We start from the raw sequence: 21939 nt of genomic DNA, 5'->3' as shown, positions 1-21939 counted from the left end.
CCCCCCCCCCCCCCCCCCCCCCCCCCCCCCCCCCCCCGCCGCGGGGAGCCGATTGGGGGGGGAAAAAAAGAAAAAGAGAAATTTACAGCTTGTGACAGTTTGAGGATTAGGTATCCTGAAAGGAAAATTGGGCAACAGTATTTTTAATGTTATTATTGTACTGTCATCAGCATTTTTTTCTATTGGAAGTTTAAGTGTCAACAGTCATGCTTTCTAAAGTTGAAGCCTTTCCAGTTATCTGTCACTGCCTTATTTATTGCAGCATATGAATAGTCAACTATAAATTAATCACTTAATGCTAACTTATTTCCATAAATATTTGGCTAATACATTGTGGGGTTTTATTTATAGTGTAACTGGCAGAGTTTTCATAGGAAACATCTCAATAGCAATTAATGCCACTTCACTTTTCAGACATTGACCTAAGTAAATCTGCAGTGCTGGGCCTCGTGAGGTTTACCTTCACATTCCAGCCCCAGTCGGTCTTGGTGTACAGACTTTCCCAAACTGAATAAAAGTAAATGGGAGTTGTTTCTGTTGGGCATTTACAAAAATCAGACCAGAGATGCTCTGAAGTGAGCACCCCAAAATCAGTGGAAGGCTGAGTACTGAAGTTGCAGGTGTGAAGCTGTGCTTCTAAAGGAAAAAGATTACTGACAAGCAGATTTGATAGCTGCTTCTGTGTGTTGTCTGTTTGCTTACAAAATCACACTCCTTCCAAAATGGCTTGTGCCAGTGGGAGACAAACTGAGCTACAAAAGCAAAAGTGCACAATTTGGTGGCACATAGTAGTCCTACATTGTGGTTTAATGGTGATATTTTCAAATGTAAAGCTAGCCCAACTTCTTTATGACCTAGATAAAACTAATAATCTCCAGATAGAGAGGCAAGATGAAATGCAGAAATAAAGCATTCTGTATGTAGAACGTTCATGAAGACTAAAACCTTAAAAGAAGTCTCTCACATGTCTTTCTTGGGGGATACTTGTCTTATTTTCAGTGTTGGGGATCCTTGTCTGTTTTACATGTGGGATTCATGCAAGCTACTCATATTCAGTATTCTCTCATATTCATATTCTCTCAGTTCTTTGTGTACCTACAAATTGGTGTATCTTTAGCTTATGACTGCCTATTTGTCTGGCAGGAGATGCTCAGGGGTCCTTGTCTTGAAAGCAGAGGAGGACCTTTCCTCTCCTTAGTAGTGTACAAACATAGAACAAAATATTAGTTCTTGCTTCTAGGTCTTTGTGTCCTGGGTGTGGGTAGCATGTTCTCTGCTGACGTTACAGTGATCAGAGTACAACAGCATCTGTTTATCCATCATTCAGTACTTTATCGGAGATTAATACAGGGCCATTTTTAGAACTGGCAGATAGATGGTATGTGATTCTGGAATGTGTATTTATTTAGTTTAGTATTAGTGTGAGTATTTAAGGTCAGTGGAACCAGACAGGGCTATATGAGTCATCTTTATCCCATTGAGTTTACATTGTGGCTTAAAGCATTTCTTTTTACTTTTTTTTTCTGGAATATGACCCTAGAAAAACAACATATTCCTCATGTTGTGCCAAGTGCATCTCTCCTGAAAATTGGCCTGCCTTGCCTTCCAGGGTTATCTACTGTTATGCAATAGTAGTGGGAGGGAAACAATACAGAAGGCCTGGAGACAAGAAGAAAATATTGCACTGCTGGCAGGCTTCCTGTGTTTGAAATCTTCAAGGAAGTCTTCAGCTGAAGGAAGAAAAACAGAGATGAGCGTTGGAAAGATAATCTTCCTAACCAGAACTTCAGCAGAGCTTTTAGTTTCATTGCTACTTGAATTCAGGTTCGGGAGTTTGCAGTGTGAGGGACTGGTGATCTGAAGATCAGACTTGACTGAGAGTATAAGCACAAGCAGAGACAAGAGAGTACTTGAAAATTTATTAATTTTTGCTCAGAACTTTGTAATTCTACAAACTCAGTATTAAGTGGTTTGGTTCTTTATATATCCAGAGATTTGGGGATTTTTTTTTAATTTATTTATTTTTCTTCTTCTATCTGTGTGTCCAGGACAGGATACTTACGTTACATTTGATATAAGAAATTACCCAGAGAAGCTGTGGATATCCCAGCCCTGGAGACAGAAGGCCAGGTTGGATGGGAGCCTGGGCAGCCTGAGCTGCCTGACCTGGGTTGTGTTCCAGCCTGTGGCAGTGGAATTGGACCTAGATGATCTTTAAGTTCCTTTCCAACCCAGACCCTAGTTAGCATAAAGTTAACATTAGTTAACATAAAGTTAACTAATGCAAAATGCATTCTTTCTTGTTGAGACAGTAAGAAGAGTACCTGAGAAGAGTATGTAAATGTTGAAAAGCTTGCAGTTCAGATTTGAATTAGAGAATGACAGTGTTCTAGAGCATAAGAAGAAATCTAATTGCTCTTCCTTTATAGAATGCATACTTTTTCAGTCTTGCTGAGGCTTAGTCGCAGAATCATAGAATTGCGGAGGTTGGAAAAGATCTTTATGGCAGTTTGTAGAAAAGTATTCAGGATTATTTAGGGTTATTTTTATATCGCTTAGCAGTTGTATGTGTTCTTGCTATGAGTGAATAAAATTCTGTCCGCTTGAGAATTAAAGAAACCTCATCCTTTAAGACATCCATAAGACATAAGACAAAAATGTGTCAAACAAGGCTCCCTTTAATTGAGCCTTCAGAGATGAGGCCTAACTCTCTAGTAAATTTTAAGGCAGACCTTTGGGCTAGAGGTTTTTTTTCCTTTTAAAATAAAAACATTCCCCTAACCTGAAGTACTTTAGTGTGTGATATGTTTCACGAGCACTAGGCTGCTGGGGGCTTTTTCTTTTTGATGGTTGGTTGGTTATCTGATTTATTTTGTTTTGTACTAGTTGACTGAACTTGAATCTCAATTTTTATTAGTCTCCAAAAGCAGAAGATGAATCTACTTCTGTCCTATTCCAAATTCTGCTTCCGCAATTCAAACATATAATTTTGGATGTTATAAATAAAAATATTATTTAAATGGACAGTCAAGGTTCTGTTTTTATTGACAGGACTGCTTTTAAATCTGTTCTGTGTTTGTAATCAGCGCAGTGATTACTGACTGTAGAAAGGACAATGTATTCTCATCACTCTGAAGAGTCTTGACAGAGGTTAGTAGGTAACAGTTTGTTTTATAGCAGAAGAATCCTCTTTTAAATCACTCCTGTGAAGCTGTGTCCAGTAAATCGAGATGCAGTGCACTAAACAGGCTTTCTTTTCCCTAGGTTAAATAAAACAATCTTAAATATCACGGATAAACAAAGTCAAAATTAGATCTCACCTTTCATATCATTTTTTTTTTTTAGTGAACCAGAAAAGGAAAGGAGGTTGTCTTGCCTTTTTGGCTCCCAGCTGATTCCTCAACTCCAAATGACCTTTTCATTCATCTCTGGTAGTTGAGTGGATAGGAGTGAAGAAAATATTCTGTCTGCACCTGAAAAAGAAGTTAGTTACCCAAAGCTGGTTTTGCAGCTCAGCAAACTCTGATTTAAGTACCTAAATGCTGGCAGCAAAAGCAATCGTCAAAGGTGTTTTGTGAGCAGTAAGCCCAGTAATTAGTGCAGGTTAATATTATTTCTGATTTTATGATACATTTACAAGATACTAAAGTTAAAACTTAATTTAAATGTCAAAAACACTTTTCCTGATGAATCTTTATTCACCTTGTAATAATTAAATTTAAGACTGCACACAGCACTTTTAACTTGAGGTTTTTTTTAGCTTGTATCTGAACATTTTAAGCCAACAAGCTGCAGAAAGGTGCTTTTTTTTTTTCTTCCTGTCTTTACTTTTGTGTGAACTGAAAGTGGGTGGAACTGACAAACTGACCCAAATGAACAAAAATTCTTGCTAGCAGGTTCATTTAAAGCTGTGTTGGTTTTTGACTTTGGTTCAGCATGACAACCACTCACCCTCATGTGTCAGAAGAGGAAAAGAATTGGTGGAAAAGCGGGAGAAAATGGGGAAGGTTGGAAGTGCTGCTTCAGGTGCTGCTGGTTGATGCATGCACCTTCCTATGTTTTTCTGAAAGCACCTGTGGCTCACTGAACCTACTTTCCCCTCAAGTTCTTTCCTGCTAGTAGGCAGAGGCCTCTCCTAGCCTTCCTAAAAAATGCTCTGGTGCTTTTTCAGTCATAATCTTATGGTTTACTAATGCTTATGTAAGTATTTGGGAAGATATATTTACAAGAAAAAAGACCTGAGCTTGCAAATGCAGTAATTTTCAAAGTTTCCTGATGATGGAAAAACAAACGTGTTCCTTCTCTTTCTGTGTGCACACATCCCCCCTGACTTGGGGGGCCACCACTTACCCTTCATCCATTTTTCTTGTACTTGGAATGGTAGAGATTAATGCTTGTCTTAAAACAAGGGCATCTTTTGGTCTCAGGCTCCCTGGAATAAAGTGTATGATGGCAATGTCTTTTTCAGATTAAATGTAAGACTATTGTTTCCTTTTTAACAGATTTTAAAAGAAAAAACAACTTTTTATCTAAGTCTAAAAATGGAAAAATGCGTATGTGTGCAGTGAGGAATGCGGAGGGCACAGGAGTGCACATTCCAGAGCGCTGCTGCTGGCGCAGGGATGCAGAGCAGCTGGGAGCTGTGCTCCCTGCCAGGGTCCTTGGGCTGCGCTGGGGCCTCTATGGCTGAACGCAGCTCAGGTTGGTCTGCCTGCCTTTGAACCTTAAGAAGAGCAGTGCCCACTTTTTGGTGCAGTGTTCAGAACTTGGAGTGGATGTGTTTCTATCATTTATTTTTTAGGTTGTGTTGGAGAATTCTGTGTTAACACATAGATTACATTTATGGTTGAAAATGTGTGTTGGTAGCTCAGGGCTTTAAAAAAAAATTTATGTATATTTTCTTGTGTAAAATGCATATATCTGTATGTGACATTTTTTCTCAAGGGATAATTTAAATCTTTTAAACATTTTAGTTTGGATTTTCAAGTATGGAAATAATCAAAAAGCCAATTTCCTTTCTCAAGCGGTTCTTCAGCAATACGTAGCCTGGGATGAAAATCAGTGATACAAGAATGGTTTTGTAGTCTAGTCCTGCCATCCAGGTCTTGGAATTACAATCCTAGAGTTCAGAAGAGGAAACAACTGGAGGTTGATCAAACTGTGGCACCAACCACGTTCTCAGAGGAAAGTGATTTTGACTGAGTTTGATGCATCCAACACAAACACAGATAGCACAGTAGAAAACATTGTACTGCTTTTGTCACTAGAGCTATGCTCCCTGGGACTCGGCTGGGCCTTGTGCATGCCCATGGGCCAGAGCTTTGAGCATGCTACGGTGTTCAGCTGCAGCCCCCAGCCTGCCCAGCGGCAGCGTGCGTCCTGCCTCAGTCACTGGCACAAGAATATGTTTGAGACTTTTGCCTGTGAAGTGCTGTTCATAAAATGTATTACCCTACAGTGTATTTTTGCCTTGATCATTATGGCTAATGTTTTGTGGTTGCTGTGTTTGCTGAGTGGTAAAATTTGGTTATTTCTGTCTGATCTCCTTTCAACGAAGTACCGCAACACCAGTGTGTGTTAAGATTAACAACGCTAAAACAACTGGAGTTGCTTTTTATTTATGGACCACGACAAATATAAAGAGGATTTGTGTCTACTTGCCTATTGAACGTGTCCTGTTGTCCTCGTAAGCTTATGAAATCCTTTGATAACAAAACTCTGACCTGTAAACTGAGGAAGAAGGTCATGCAATTGTATTACTTCTAACAAATTGTGCCTTGTTTCATATCGAGGGGTAGAAATATGTTTGTCTTGAATTGTTTAAGCATTTCAACTTCCAACTCAATCAGAATTGGAACATGATGGGACTTGCGATTGCTAAATCCCACACTGTGCTTCAGCGCCCTCCCTGTGGCCCCTAAACTCCTCCAGACTGCCCCAAAGGTCCTTTGCCCTGAGACTGGGCAGGCTCTGGCGTTATCAATCACTGTACCATGATCTACATGTTCAGCTGCAAATGAGCACTGCAGTGGTTATGTCTGGGCAGTTAGTTTCCAATAAGCAATGATCATTATTCCTTGAAATTTTGTATATGGCAGCATTGCCAAATTAAACTGGAACTCAGCATGGAAAAACTATATCCAGGGCAGAAGCAAAACCCAGTTCACTGTGTTCAAGTAAACACAGCAAGGAACTGCTCTCTCCCAAATGCTTAACAACTGGCAGATAAAATCATGGCTTGAGTAGCAAGAAGCTGCAGAGTATGTATATGAATGCCTATGTATCTTTATGTCCCCGCTAGCCTGACCTCAGCTGCCAGCAGGGCGTTGCACAATTTGGAAGTAAGAGCAGGGTTAATACAAGAAAAATACGGTGCAACCAACATGCCTCAGGGAGATAAACTAAGGGATTTCTCTTAGCAGGGGGAATGCAGTTCTTCTCATCCATTTGGATTTCTAGTGTGGTATTTTGTCTGGTGCAGAAAATTATTGCTTTAACTGGAGGATGTAGGTCAGTAGTTAAGGAAAAATTATAGCTGTAGGCTGGCGTATGGCATGGAGCTTGATGATTCTGCAAGGTCTACGTTACAACTAACAGCATCTGATAAAGCTTTGCAGAGCATTTAAATATCTGTAGAGCAACCCTTATTTGCCTCGGTTGCCTCTGGTGTAACTCCTTTCACGTTGTAAGTTACATTTCTGTAATGCAAATGGTCAATTGCTTCTGGTTTTCTGTAAATTTGCTTTAGCCTTTGACTGATAAATAGTCATAAAAGTACAAAAAGAATTGTTTTAATGTCATCTTTTCGCAAGTCAACAATTTCCTATTAGTGAGAGTGGAATGTGTGACCAAAAAGCCTATTCACAAGCCAGTCATCCTCCTCCTTAAAAGAAGAAAAATATAGTAATGTGCGGTGCATTAGCTGTATTATGCCACTGTAAAAATTACCAAAATGTTTCTCTTTCCTCTGTTTGTTATTGCTTCTGGACAATAACAGTGCCTGTCTAATGCATCAGATTGTTGCTTTATGGTCCAGCCAGCCCAGTCTGTCATTTTGCGAGAGGATGCCCTTGAAGCCTTCCTCTTGACTAAGCAGCTGCGTTGCAGGTGTTATATGTGAAACGGTTCCTTGGGTTTTATACTTAGCCTTTCTTTGTTGAAAAGATGTTATAGCATTTAGGTAAGAATACTGCATCTGTGTATTTGTTCAACTGTCTACTAGAGTATTATGTTTAATTGCGTGAACACATTTTTCCTGTTCAGAAAAGTTATCCTTGGCAAATACAGTCTTAAAGGCTGTTATGAGAAATGATCATTATTTAATAGACTGCTTTAATTGTTTGTTTATTTTTCAAGTGAGTAACGTGATTCATAGATTATAAGTGCAGTTTCATGTCATTTTCTTCCTTCTCGTTGAACTCTTCTACTAAAATGCACTCATTCAGGAAATCAGCAGTACATTTATCTGACTTTTGTATTACTTCATTAGAGAATTCAACATGTTTTTATTAAATCTTTTCCTCTGTCGTAAATAAATGCTTACTGTCTCCTAGCATCCTCCTATTTTTAGATAGTCTCTTGTGAAGCTTTGAGAACACAGCCAAGAGAACTAAATTTTATCCCTTGCCAAAGGAGTTTTGTTCTTTAATTAGAAAAATAGAGACCAGATTGCTATCACTCCTTCTGACAAGTATGTCTATTTTAAATGAGGATTTCAAACAATATCTGAAGATACAAGCTGCAATCAAAGATCATATTAAAGTACAACTTCACAGCACATAAGTTGAGGTTTGAAGAAGATTACTTGAGATGTTTCTGGCAAAAAATACATATGTATGTATATTACTGGATTGTTTTTTGTTTTTTTGCAAGCCCACTGACAAGTAACATGCAAATGGTCATCTGAGCTGTGTGCCTTGTCTTGTTTTCTTTTTAAGCATGTTATTAGCAAGCAGGGATGAGCTCATCTGTATTGTGTGCATCACAACTCATCCAGATCTGGTGGACTTTCATTGCATTATGATTTCCTTTTGGACCAAGACTGCATTTTATTTCTGCATGCCATTTGCTACTCAAAACAATTCTTTACAAAAATATTCACTCTAGATCACATTCCTATTACTCTACCTTCATTTTCATCGAAGCGTACTAGCATCCTTAGACACAATTGCATTTTTCCCAGCTTTTTAGTGGGGAGTTATCATGACAGTCATTATGTCTGAACTGCTTAATTCATTTTAGTTCTTTGATTATTTGGCACATTATAAGGTGTTAATTTTTGCACCCATTGAAAGGTGTAAGCAGATGCGTAGCAAGTTTGACCAGATCTGTAGAAACATGGCTTTCTGCTAGTTGAACAGTGTACAGCAGTACTTGTGGATTCTGTTTGCTATTGAGATGTCCAAGAGACTTGAAAGACTTAAAAATCTTGCATCAAAGATTTGTGAAAGGAATCTGATTTGGGTGCTTTTGTCGTGTGTTCTTTAAACGCTCTCTGATGTGGGTGATAACCAAGCCACAAAGTCCTTTGTTTTGAACATTGGTATTCCAAATTTTGAAGTTAAATGCCAAGAAATGAATGCTTTTCAAAACTACGTTTTTTCCCTCTGCTTTGGGACTTTCTTTGGCTTATTTCACCATATCTTGTTGGATCTTTCTTAGATATGTCACATTCTATTGCTTTCCAGAGGATGCATGACTCTGTACGTCCCTGCCCAAAAAGAGCATCATGCTGTTGAGAACTGTGAAAAAAAAGTCCCATTGAAACATCAGTTTTTTATTGTGAAACTTTTTCTGTTTGTTTTAACTCAAAGACAGACCATAAGACTTCAGAAAAGTCTTTCTTGTAAAAAAGAAATAATCTTTATGCACTCATTTCTCAGAATTTCTTAATCCATAAAATGTAATAAACATTTTTGCCAAGAAATTCAAATATTCTGTGTTTTAATACTTACCAAAAAGTATGCATTAAGGCAATATAAAAATATTTGGCTCAACTAAGGCTGCTTTTCCAGCACTATATTATTCATTTTCGTTGAAAGCCAACAATCTAATGACAAGTATCACCTCAACTGTAAAAACATGAAGCTTCTCTATGGTAATTACTGATAGATGTTTTGAGATGTGTAACATGTCAACATGTATTTCTGTGGCAGCTGGGTGGGCTTTTATATTGATTTGGATTTTTTCCTTCATATACCTTAAATAAAAATGATGGTAAAGATTCAGAAAAAAATGACATACTTTACCCTGTTTTTTCCTCTCAGTCATATAATTGGTTTAATTTCAGGAGTTGTTTCTGAATCAGTAACTAGAAATTACTTATATTGGAGAAGTCTCCTATGGCATTTAAACTCCTTGCACATTGTATAGTTAATAAAAAAATGTCTGAGTAGATTTTTTTTTACCTTGTACTTTTAGGAGAAAAAGAAAGAGAGAGATGAATTTGTGTGATTGAAATGATGAAAACCTCATTTAAAACAAATTAAGGAGTATTTTGCTGAACTGATTTATTTCTCTCCAGCAGAACTTAGCTTAACCTTTTATTTCTCTTGCAAGAACGGCTTTGAGTGTAATTTAAACTGTCAAATGACATTTATCAAATGATGGTTTTGCCCCGTAACAGGCAAATGTCTTCCACAAAATTGATTAGCTGCTGACCTCCTCCACCCTTTCCAGACCCTGCAAGGTAGATTTCAAAGTGCTGTAAAATAATCACTTCATTTTCAGTTTATACTTCAGCAGGAGGCGGTTAGTGCCCCGGTAGCGGTGCTGCAGCGTGCTCCCATATGGCAGCAGGGTGCTGGGAGCCTTCCAGGCCCTGCCCTACCGCGCACCTACAGGGCCTCACGCTGAGCTCCCTGCAGCTCAGCAGCAGTGTCAGGAATGGCTTTTTGCTGATACTGGAGTGAGTTACAGTACAAAACTTCTATCTTCTGGATGAATGCGCTCCAGTAAGCAGGAAAGTGCCATTTCCTAAAGCCTGTAGGTTGTTCAGTTATCAGGGAGGTGCCAGAAGAAAGAAGGATACGTCTCCTAAATATGACATTTTAGGCCCTTAGTAGCTTCCTCCGATGCATTCTTACTTGTCAGCTCTGTGGCTTTGCTTGGTAAGGGCAAGTCCAGAGGGCTTGCTCTTGTAGGCTTTGACCTATAGGTAGATGAACTGACTCAAGCGCTGTGCCTGGATTGCTGCATCAAAATGGTGGCTCTGTAGCTTAACAAAAAGCGCTGCCTAATGTTTTTTTGCTTCAGAGCAATTTGTGAATTTTCTTGCCAAGGAAGAAACTGAGACACAGAAAACAAACGATGAGCATAAAAATACCAGAACTGTTGCTGATGTTAAAAGTTCAGTTCTTTTTTTAGAACTCAATAATTTCTTTCTTCCAAACTCTTCCACTCCTACTGCTCCCGAAGTCTGTGTTTAAAAATGCAGAAATTAGAGAAAAATGCTCTTGACTTTTCTCAGGCTGAGAAACCAAATGTAGCTCTTTTGTGTCAGCAGATCTGACTGCAGTGATTGGTTTTCAGTTCAGACAGGGCGCTGGGGAATGAACAGAGCTGGAAAGAAAGGAGCACTTCCCCAACTTCATCCACACACATCACCCGAAGGAGCAGGGGTTTTCCTGCATGCGCAACTGCCGAGGGCCAGAACCGTAAAGTCTTTTATCAAGCTGTTGGCTGTGAAAATACCAATCCCTCCATACGTTCGGCCTGAGTCTGATTGGCTGTTAAACTGAGTTAAAAGAAAGCAGTATCTGTGCTGCATGTTAAAGCTAAGATATTAAAAACAAGAAACTGCATACGGAATAAAGGCTTTACATGGAGTTTCAAAAGCATCCAGTAAATAGTGCTAACTGGTCTGCATGAGATTCATGGTATGTTTGGAATGAAATTTTGCTCATTGGGTCTACCTGGCTTCTCCCAGTATATATATATTTTTTTTATCAATAATACCAGCTGTAGTGCATTCTGCAGGTTTATCACTGCAGCATCATACTGATAGGCATCAGATTGTATTTGTTGGAGAATAGGATCGTTGTTCTGGCTCTTCCAGCTAAACATGCAATATATGCTGTAAATTGCCTTTATTATATGCTGCTTAAATATCTCATTGTCTGCTTTGCATACAAGCAATTTATTGCTGCTTATGTTCTGACAGAATGAAAACTAATGTTTAATTATGCATTGCCCTAGTAATGTGGTGTTTAGGGTGAATGTATCTGAATTAAATAAAGGCCATTAATAACGCCTAACAATTTATGATATATTCATTGCTAGATTTCAAATCATATAAATTAGAGAAGCTTATTTGAAATGTCACCACTATAAGATGGCTTTGTGGGAACACCTCTCTGTGTGCTAATTTCAGAATCATTACCAGCTGAGTCTTACTATTCATTCAATGTCCAGTAGGCTTTTATTATTCCCTTATTTGCAGTTTAATTACAGCCTCTGTTTTCCTGACAGTGTGAATTCAATCCTGAACCTGCAGGAGCAAAATGAGTTGCAATCAGTAGGTTTTTGCCTGAAAGCCTCCTTCCCCTTCTCCCCCTCCCAACTACCATCCCTGAGCCGTAGGACTGAGCAGATCCCTTCAGACAGATTTTTTTCTACCTTATATTTAAAGGAGCAATGCCATCTAAGGCTTTCAAAGTATCATCTTTAAAGCTTTTAATTCACGGAGGATATCTGTATCTCACATAAGCAGTTGGTTTTGTGCCAGTATCACAAAGATATTTGAATAAATATCTTAAGGAGAGGTTTTCAGGTGATTTTTAAATATTCTGTGTATATGAATTTGAAAACTATTGAAAGACATGAGATATTTCCATATAATGTGCATGGATACTGTGTAACTAAAATCCTAATCAATTGTCTTTAAAAATAATCCATTCCCCAAGGCTATTGGGTGGGTGTAAGTTCTTTAAAGATGTGGTAAGCATTGTCTGCTGGGGGGGAAAAAAAAAAAAAAAAAAAAAAAAAAGAAAAACAGCAGCAAAATTTGGTATTGGTGAAAAGTAAATGAATCACAGAGCAGTTGGTGGTGGTGGAACTAGAACTGTTTGGTTTTTTTTTTGTCTGAGACACTTTGAAAGGCTGAAAGTACTCTCTCACTATTTCGTATTTGGTCACTTTCAGGCATGGCTGTTCCTTCCCATAGTGATAGCAGAGTGGAGAATTGATCCCAGTGACCTTCACCTTTCAGCTTTCTAGTGCACATTTGTGGGGGAGTTCAGGATATTGTTTCTTTACCCAATATGGTTCCAGTTTGCACCACAGTGCAATGTCACAACTATTCCCTTCTGTGTTGTATGCACTTTCAAATTTAGCCTCGTCAAATCCATCCTAAAAATGCATTACTGCACAAAGAAACAGACCTTATTATACTTGAAGGGTTTAAATTAATTAATGGCCTGTGCCGCTGGGACATGCCATTACTCAGCTGGTGAGCTATACCAAAGGTCACTTCTACTATATGTTCATTGCTTGCTTTTTCTTCTCTCCTCCTAGGGGGGAATTCCTTAAAATATTAGAGAAATTATATTTCCAGACCTCAGTGAATCTCCATTAAAAAAAATTGTTCTGCAATTTTTTTTTTGTTAGAGTGCTTTTTTTTGGGTTGTTTTTGAGGGTAGGTCTGTGTGTGCATTCACATCTTGTAGGGAGCCTCCTGGGATAAGTGTTTTGAAATTTCTATTTACAACGTAACAAGCTTTAAAGTATTCAAATAGGAGTATATGTGGGTATGTTACTCTCGACATAAGTAATATTGTACGGCCTAAATCTACAATTAAAACTGTGCCTAAAGGTAAATCTTTGCAGTGTAAAAGCATACCTACAAATGTATTTGGAGACGCTTTACAGTAGTAAATTATGAAAGTGAATGCATGCAAAAAATTTGATTGATGCAAATTTGATAGTCTAAGCCCCCTAATTTGGCAGTGAACTTGCTTTTATTGTCAATAGGTCATTTGGAGATGTGTGAATTGAGCATAATTAATTGTATTTGACTGAAAATTGTCTTGGTATCACTTTTGACTGGGATGGAAGGGGTGTGGGTCTCTATTATCCCTTTTTCAAGCATGGAATTCGTTGCAAAATCTGGCAATCTAGGAAAGTAGCTAATTCTTTATAAGCAAACAAAGTTCTGTATCGCTGCATAATCTGTCTGCTTTTCCTTAGTTGTATTTGTGCAAGAGCTAGGCTAGTTCTGCATGCTCATGGAACTGCTCTGTGGTTCCAGGGTGAGATTGATGTGCAGCGATATCAAATGCAGTAAAGAGCATGTATGTTAGATGTTGTGATGTTCGATCTATGTGCTGTTATTTCATGTCATAGTTAATGAGGTGTCAGCATGATTTATTAGGTTCCTACAGCTGTGTTTTCAAAAATTTTCTGGAGTTCCTTCTTTGTGCTGCTTTGGAAGGAGTGTTCTCCCTGGCACTTCAGGGAGCAGCACACGGTCAGCCCATCCAGGCATCTCTCTAGTTTGTTGCTTTTCTGTACAGCTGTGATGCCTCAATCTGTTACTTCTCAGGGCTTTCCAAAGAAGCATTCTGTAAAGGGAATTCAACTGATATTTATCAGTTTTCATGTGGGCCGCAGAGGTCTGAATAATAAAAATGAGAGATGGCAAGACACATTACTGAGACTTAAAAAGACTGAAGAGTGATGAGGCTTTCTGACCTGCCTGCTTGCTTCGGTTTCTTCTCTCTTTTTAAAAGCAAAAAGGTTCCTCACTGCTTTCAGGTTTTGTTTAACTTCAGTTCTGCAGAAGGTCATGCATTTTTTCCTCTAATATTTATAGCCTACAACTGCTTCAGCAAAGGTGTTTCAGAGAGCCTCTCTTAACAGGATAGCATCTAAGGATAGGAACAGATTCCCAATTGGGAGACGCTTTTGGATGAGAGCAGTGAATGCTACAGGTCACACTTACTTTGTTACATCCACCTCTGTTGCACACAGAACTCTCACGTAGAGTTCTCCCCCTGCAGCCCACAGAAGGCTGCTGAAGCAATGTGTGCTGTGTGGGTCTGCAGCACAGTAAGAGCATAGGCAAAATGTGTGTGAGGAGTCTTTGATGATTGTGCTTTTTGTCTCCTTAATGATTTGAAAGAACTGCTACAAGCCAGCAATATTCTGATAAGTTTTTCGTCCTTTACACAAAATTTCCAAAATTAATAGTTGGTTAATGCACATGATTACCAAAAGCATGGATACAAACTAAGTAACTGTGAAGTTGTTTACGTTCTGTCATAAAGATGTGGCCAGAAGTGGATAGTTCTTAAATCCCAATTATGTATGAAAATTTTAATACTGAGGTTGTAGACAATACTTATTTCAAAACTAGAAAGAGCAAATTGTACCCATAAATATAACAAAATAAGGAAAACCTTCAGACTTCTGCATTTATTTCTAGGTACAAATTTGGCTATTTAAGTAGTTTAGTGAGCCTGAATAATCAAAAAAATGCCTAAATGCTGTAACTTGCAAAAGCTTGGCTGGGGTCTGTGCTATTGTACAAAACAAGGCTCTTCTTCCTGAGTCCAAAGCTTGTGCCTTCATATGGAAGCAGCATTATATTTTCTGTAAGTAGTTTAAGACACGAACAGGTAAGACTAGTTTGTAAGCTGCAAAGGTAAACAGTCATTTTAAATACAGGATTTAAATTGTCTTTGGAAAATGTAGCTCAGTTGGCTAAACAAGAACAGTAAGAACAGTGTGTTAGGATTTAAGAACATATTGCTGGTGTCCTCACTGACTTTCCTTAAAGCACATGCTCCAGGTGTGCTTTGAAACACTTTTTTCCAGAGACTAGTATAAATACAGAGTGCTCTTTCTTCTTTCCAAAGAGTCTACCTTGTTAGTACATTTAATCTGGAAAGAATAAATCTCTTTTTGCATTTTTCTTCCAATTACATTCACTCCCATACACATACACAAGCGACTGCAGGCCAAATAACTTTTTTCTTTTTTAATTAGAACACATACAGAATCTTTGCAAAATTATTATCAACTTAATATATTCTTTTTCCTTTAGATCAATGAACTGAGCCATGTTCAAATCCCTGTTATGTTGATGCCAGATGATTTCAAAGCATACTCAAAGATAAAGGTGGACAATCACCTTTTCAACAAGTAAGTACAAGTAACAATTCTTTGTAGATGGGGATAGTGGCAGTGATATTTTTATGAAGTACTATGAACTCTGTTATTTTTCAGCTGATGGGACTGAAGTTTTGATGATTAAGTTAATCCTGTGATAAACATAACCATCTGTGCTGTTCTGAAAAGCAACAGCAGGGGCTGCTGGGCAGTATTCTTCTTCCATATGGTTTATTATTGCCTTGTGAATATCTTATATATTGAAGGTGATCCTCTCTTGGTGTGTTTATTTGTGGCTGTTCCAAATGTTTATTTGGGCATTTTTTAAAACATAACTTCAGGTGCATGTACTTGTTAATATTTTAAATGAACTATTTGGACAAGAATGATAATTTAAAGTGTATATCAAAACTGAATGATGTATAAATTTTACTAATCCATAATATGAAATTATAGCAATCATGTAAGAGTTCCAGAAGTATTAAGATAGCTAAATATCATATCCGCATCTCTTAAAATTATCTCCCATGATCGGTATGTGCACACGTGTAAAACTATTAGTGCCACTGTGTGTATAACCTGTTTAATAAGACATTAGGAAAACGAAGAATTCTGTTACTTGGAGTCTTCTTCTCTATGGAAAAGTTCAAAGTTACTTTTCTCAAATCCGAAATGAACAGCGGGATATTAAAGCTGGTCCTGCACTCAGTAAGGCCAATTTTCGTGAAGCTTTGGCACTGTCCGTGCTTTCTGGTGTCACAGATGGTATGGTAATTCTTGTATAATGCAATCTGAGATTTCACCTTTGAAATAATTTAAGGGCAATGGCAAAACACTCTTTCCTGCTTTTCAGTGCAGGTTCAGCTTGTTGGAGACAAACATGTATAAACTTACTGAACGTAATAAAGAGTAGAACATGGTGAGCCCAAAAAAGTAGGGCTTTAGAGGAGAGGTTGTAAATCTCCTTATACTCTGCTTTGTATGAACAGAATTGAAATAATACCCTAGAGTTATTAATTGCATATGCAGGTAAATGGTGTTGATTTGGTTTTATATTCTTTCAGAGAAAACATGCCGAGTCATTTCAAATTTAAGGAATATTGTCCAATGGTTTTCCGTAATCTAAGAGAGAGGTTTGGAATTGATGATCAGGACTTCCAGGTAAGTTCACTTTCAAAACATCCAGACCAGTACGTATACAGGTTATGCTACAGTAGTGAACAGGCCAACCTGTTGAAACAGTATTTCTTTATTTAGGTATTAGTTGGAAAAGAACTAAGAGGAAAAAGTAGCCATTCTCCCTACTCTTTCCCCCACCTGAGCCATCAGATTTCAGGTTTTCCTGTCTTACCTGTCTTATGGTGGCCCTTCCTAATCTTTGGTTCTCCTTGTTTCCCACCACAGTACCTCCTGGTCATAAGCTGAGATATTAAAACTGAGAGGTTATATTAAAACTTGCAGAAGGAGGGAAGAAACATGTCTGTGCACTGCTGACAAGAGATGCTGTGTTCAGCTGAGTCACTCTGATAAAGGTTGCTTTAGGAACGTGTCCATGTTAGATGTAGTTTCTGAAACCATTGAAGCCGAATGTTTCCTTTATGTATTTTTTTGTTCAGAAAAGAGTAGTCTGTGGTAACTGACTCCATGCTCCATTGTTGCCCTTTCTTTTCCCTTTTTTAAAAGGATCTGGAAATAAATAGCTTGCAAAGAGCAGATACAGCAGAACAAGAAATTGCTCTACATTTGGCAGTGTTGTTTCTTGCAGTCAAAGCTTCTTTCAGTCTTTGCAAAAGAAAGTCCTTGAACTCTGCTTCAGTCTGATTTGCCAGTACTCACTGACATTCCCTTTTCCATTAACTGTTCCTAATGCACATCATCTCCATCACAGGGATAATTCCTTCTGCAGTCACCCTGGTAAACAGCCTGTCCTACATAGCACTTGCTCTGTAGTGAGTGTCTGCTTTCTGGCATGTTCTTTTACTTTTTTAAGCTGTTTCAGTATGGGTTGCAATTCCTGTTGTAGCCCATCACTAAGATATATCAGAAGGTATTTAATAAATATAATACAGTTTTTATTACAGATTTCAAGTAGCTAAAAAATTATACAGAATACTTCTGTGATGCAATACAAAGTTGAATGCTGCAGCCTGAATCTAAATTCTTTCAGCTGCCCCTTTTACTGATTTTCCCCTTTCTCAGTATGCAGCAGCATGTTAAAAATGCGTAAAAATTGGTTAAAATGTGCTTGCATGACTGAAATTAAGTTATGGCCACTGTAACTTTAGGAAGGTGTTTTGCTAGGAAATGGAGAAGGGGATTTTCTCCCTTCCTCTCCTTTCCCCTCTCTTCCTTCCTCTCGTTTCCCCACAGTTCCCTTCCCTTCTCCACAGTTATAATGTCTGGGGCTAAAATATCAAGTTACATTCCTGGTTCAGTTTTCTTGATGGACCAATAAGAAATATTAGGAAAGATACTTAATCCCTTTATAAGGATTAATATTATATATCCTTATTATGTATCCTTATATATAAGGGATTTATAATCCTTTCTGTTCTTTTTTTTTCTCCATCCACGCAGTTTATCACCCTGAATTCTTACTGTACAGGACTGTTATAATAAAGGAAAGTAAAAATACTCTGAGTAGCAATATATTCAAACACATTTTTAAACTCAAGTTATTTTTACAAAAGTATACATAAATGAAAATCCCAGTCATAGGATCACAGAAAGTCTCCAGGGATGGCATCAGCCACATAACCAGAATTTGTTGTGATCTTATTATAAAATAGGGATTATCCCCTTTAAAGGCAGAAGTTGTTTTCATTTTGATTCAACTTTCCCTTTGATTTAAAAGGGAATTTGACAGAGGTACTGTTTAAAAAAAAAAAAGACAAAGATTCCAGATAATCTTTGTATTCAAGGAGTTATTTCAGTGAACACTGATTAAAGTGGTTGTCTTGTACTCAGAAGTAACCATGATTTGGAAAAAACATGTACAATATTAAATGGAGGGGAAGCTTATGGAACAGACAGCAGTGTTTCTTACCAAATGATATTCAGGAAGGGAGTCCCAATCAATTGTGAGCAATGTCATTCTCAACAGTGAGCAAGACAGGACTGATGTAAATAAGGCAAGTTACCCTCTTCATTAATCAGATATATCAGTATAAATTGTGCAGAATGCTTTTTTAAAATGGTTTTGTTTTCAGAGTGTTCAGCAGATATTCTTGATGAGTTTTTCCAGAATACAGACAGTGCTTACTCATAAGGAAAGATTAACAAACAAACAAAAACCTGCATCATGAAAACAATTTGTTAGTGTATGCTCTAGTTTCTGAGCTATACTCATTTTAATTATTGACATTATGTTATTTACTTCATACAATCATAGAATCATAGAATAGCTTGGCTTGGAAGAAACCTTCAAGATCATCGAGTCCAACCATAACCTAACCATACCACCCTAACTCTAACAACCCTCTGCTAAATCATCCCAGGATAGTGACTTAGCCACCTCCGTGGGGAACTTATTGCAGTGCTTAACAACCCTTTCTGTAATGAAGTTGTTCCTGATATCCAACCTAAACCTCCCCTGGTGCAGCCTGAGGCCATAAAGTTTTGTGGGCTTCTAAAACAGAAATATTCAGTTCGTCTTTAGAATGATTAACATAGAGATCTCCTCATAGAGACCTTCTCTTAACTATGAAGAAAGATTCAGTCTTAAAAAGTATTTTCTTTCCCTACATTCAGTGCAGCTTCAGAACCTGGAGAACTCAAATTATGTCACTGCTGCCCTGCAAGAAGCTATGTCTAGCAATGGCTGCTGCAGTTCTTGTAATGGGCTCCCACCTTCCACACGAGGAAAACCAAAATGTCTCTGTTAACCTACCATGCGTCTGTCTCCCTTTTATAGCTCGTTGGGCATCTCTGAAAGATGTCTGGATTAGTGCTGATGTAAGATTATCTTCCTAGAGGTACATGCATTGGCTAATTGGCTTTTTTTGGTGATTCGCCCTTTATTATGGGTAGCAGTGCAGAGAGTATTGTATGGATTTAGTTAAACCTTGAGTTTTATCCTTACTTTGCCTATATAAACTTGTCATGATAAATTACATCTTCAACCTATGTTAAGAAACTTTGTTTCTGTGTGAAAAGTTCCTTTTTTAGACCCTGAGCTTCCTCCTTCTTGATCGCCTATTACTAAGGTATTTATGACATCAGATAAAAATAGTACGTTTTTCTTGCAAAAGAAACTCAGGTGATGTTCAGTTAGTGTGAATCAGAATTGCATTTGAATACTGTAAAACCTGTAAAACCATTTTAACCACTTACACAGACTATGAATTATCAAAACAAAGGAGATTTTTGTTTTATTCTATGCTGTGATATGTTACAAGTAGGTGCATACAGATCTCATTGAAGGTAGTTTCTAAAAGTGTCAAAGAAATTCTACAATTTCTAAAAGCACTAAATAGTGCCAAATTTTGCCTTGATAGGGCACATTATCTTGAACTAGTGTTTTTGTTAGTCTTTTTCATTGAGAAACTGTAGCTCTAAAGATCATCTTAACATTGACAGGAAAATACATGAGAGCATTATCTGTTCCTAACAGGGAAAAAAAAAAAAAAGAGAAATGGATGCAGTAAAGGAAACCTCTAGAATCCTAACTCACTGGAGTCCTAAATTAATTTTTAATTTCTGCACCCCCTCAGCTTCAGACACTGATTTTGCAGAAGTTACTTTACAGAAATGCCTCTTATTTCCCAAAATATATTTACTCAGTGGGGTAACTTCAAAGTTTTTTTTTTTAGTTTAGTTGTCACCATTTCTTACCTAATAAAATATGTGAGTATAATTTTGGCAGAAGAATTATAGGACTGGCTTCTGGCAAATGTAAAATTAGGAGAGGTTGGCAAGATAGCAGCTAACTGATGCCCCCCCAACCAACTCCAGAAAAATAGGATCTACTGCTGTTACAAATGCTTCTGCTCCTGTTGCTCTGGAAAATAAACTTAATTTACTGTCCTCCCACACATCTGTTCTTGCTTAAAGCTCTTGCTGAATCCTTCATCTGGATTCTACTAGGCAAAAGAGGGAGACCGGGTTCTTGCCCTATAAATAGAATTGCTCATTCCAGAAGGCACCAGTGTCCCACTGTACCTAATGATCCTTCTGCAGGAAATTGGGGAGAGAGCAATGGATTTTCATTAAAGTTTTAGTACATGGTGTAATAGGAGACATGCTCGCTTCTGACTTTGCCTGTCTGTAGGAGCAATTTGTAGTAGTTGTCTGTGTAACATAAACAATTCTTAAAGGGCTTGTAGCAGATAGTCATTTTAATTTAAATAATCATTTTAATTTAGAGCTCCCTGTTATTTATGTGTGCATTTCTTTCCATATAAAAGTTTGACATCTTGAAATGAAAATTGAGATTTTCTGTTTCTAATCAATTTCTTTTATAGCAAACCATATGAACTCAGTATCTTTCACTTCTTCTGATGTGTGACTCTCCTTAAGTTTCAATATCTCTTGCAGATTTCTGTATAGAAGAATTTCTTAAAGTAGTTTGTAGTCCAGATTCTAGTGTAGCTGCAGATAGATACTGCAAATTTTGGATTAATTCTTCAGAAGTCAGCCTTTAGTATAATTGTCTTCCTAAGTATCTAAATTTCCTACTACCAGCTTTCTCGTAATGAATATTTTTACTCTTTTTGTGTGACTTTTTCAATTCCAAGAAATCATATTTGGAGTTTGCAAACAATTTTACAACCTTAGATGCTTGTTTAAACAAAAAATACCAGTTGATAGTGATGCATCTTTTTGAAACAGGCTTGTGACTTGTTGTACTGAAACTGTCTGGGATGAAGTTAACTTGTTTCATAGCAGCTTGTATGGTACTGTGTTTTGGAATTGTTTGGGACAGTGCTGATAACAAACTAATATTTCAACTAGCACTGAGCAGTTGAAACAGAGTGTCAGGACCTTCTGTTTTTGCCACTCTGTGAGTAAGCTGGAAGTGGGCAAGAAGCTGAGAGAGACCCGGCTGGAACAGCTAACCTAAACTGGCTGAAGGGATATTCCATACCAGTGTTTTAAAAAATGCATAAATACTCCTGTAAGCAAGAACTACCTGAAAGAAAAATCCTGTGCTGGTCATTTCAGCGTGGCAAATCTGTCAAATGAGAGACCTGTAGCGTATAGTCTCTGGATCGCAAATGAACGTTGGCACTCGGATCCTCAGAACTGCTGACATCTTTGACGTGGGCATATGTGGTCGTGGTAGTAAGGTGTGGAACCAGCTATGCTAACAACTGTGTCATTTCTGCTCTTTCCAGTAGATTATGTACTTTCCAGTACCTTAAAAACAAGGTATACAATCTGAATGTTACGTGCTAGGATTTGATGCCGTAAATGTGAGCTGAAATAGGAATTTAGGGACTGTGGGACTGGACCTTAGTAGGTATGGCAGTACTACAGCAATTTTAACTCCAGTTTCTCCTAGTCTTCACTGGAGAAAGCAAATATTTTACCTTGCTTTCAGTAGTGTCTTGTCTAAACTAAATATCATTCACAGCTGGGTAGTCAAACTAGAAAAGAGTGATTTAGCATGTGTTGGCAATATCAAAAAACGAGCTGATAGGAGTTCCCTGAGCTGCTATGGGGCCATCCCTGAAAATGAGGCAGCAAGCCAAGCTTTGCAGGGCTGAAGGGGAAAGGCTCCCAGATAAAGAGCCCTAGTGTTTTCCAATGCAAGTGCATGCCTTAAACTGACAACTCCAAATCTAGACTGTCTGAATAGGGTGACTTGATTTAGGGAAGAATCTTGTATTT

General features: G+C 37.9%; 1 protein-coding gene across 1 annotated transcript in view; it reads left to right on the top strand.

Annotated features, from left to right (window-relative positions):
- The window catches only part of PIP4K2A (phosphatidylinositol-5-phosphate 4-kinase type 2 alpha), a 99504-nt gene that overhangs the window by 35858 nt on the left and 41707 nt on the right, over nt 1-21939 (top strand). Inside the window, exons 2-3 of the mRNA XM_042817071.1 lie at nt 15044-15141; nt 16173-16269. Coding sequence (XP_042673005.1) covers nt 15044-15141; nt 16173-16269 — 195 coding nt within the window. The remainder of the gene's footprint in view (nt 1-15043; nt 15142-16172; nt 16270-21939) is intronic.

Source organism: Centrocercus urophasianus, unplaced genomic scaffold (assembly GCF_019232065.1).
Source record: "Centrocercus urophasianus isolate 14NV4802_14NV808 unplaced genomic scaffold, USGS_Curo_1.0 seq_16, whole genome shotgun sequence".
NCBI lineage: Eukaryota > Metazoa > Chordata > Aves > Galliformes > Phasianidae > Centrocercus > Centrocercus urophasianus.
The sequence above is the reverse complement of the archived record's forward strand: the minus strand, read 5'-3'. Positions and strand labels throughout refer to the sequence as shown.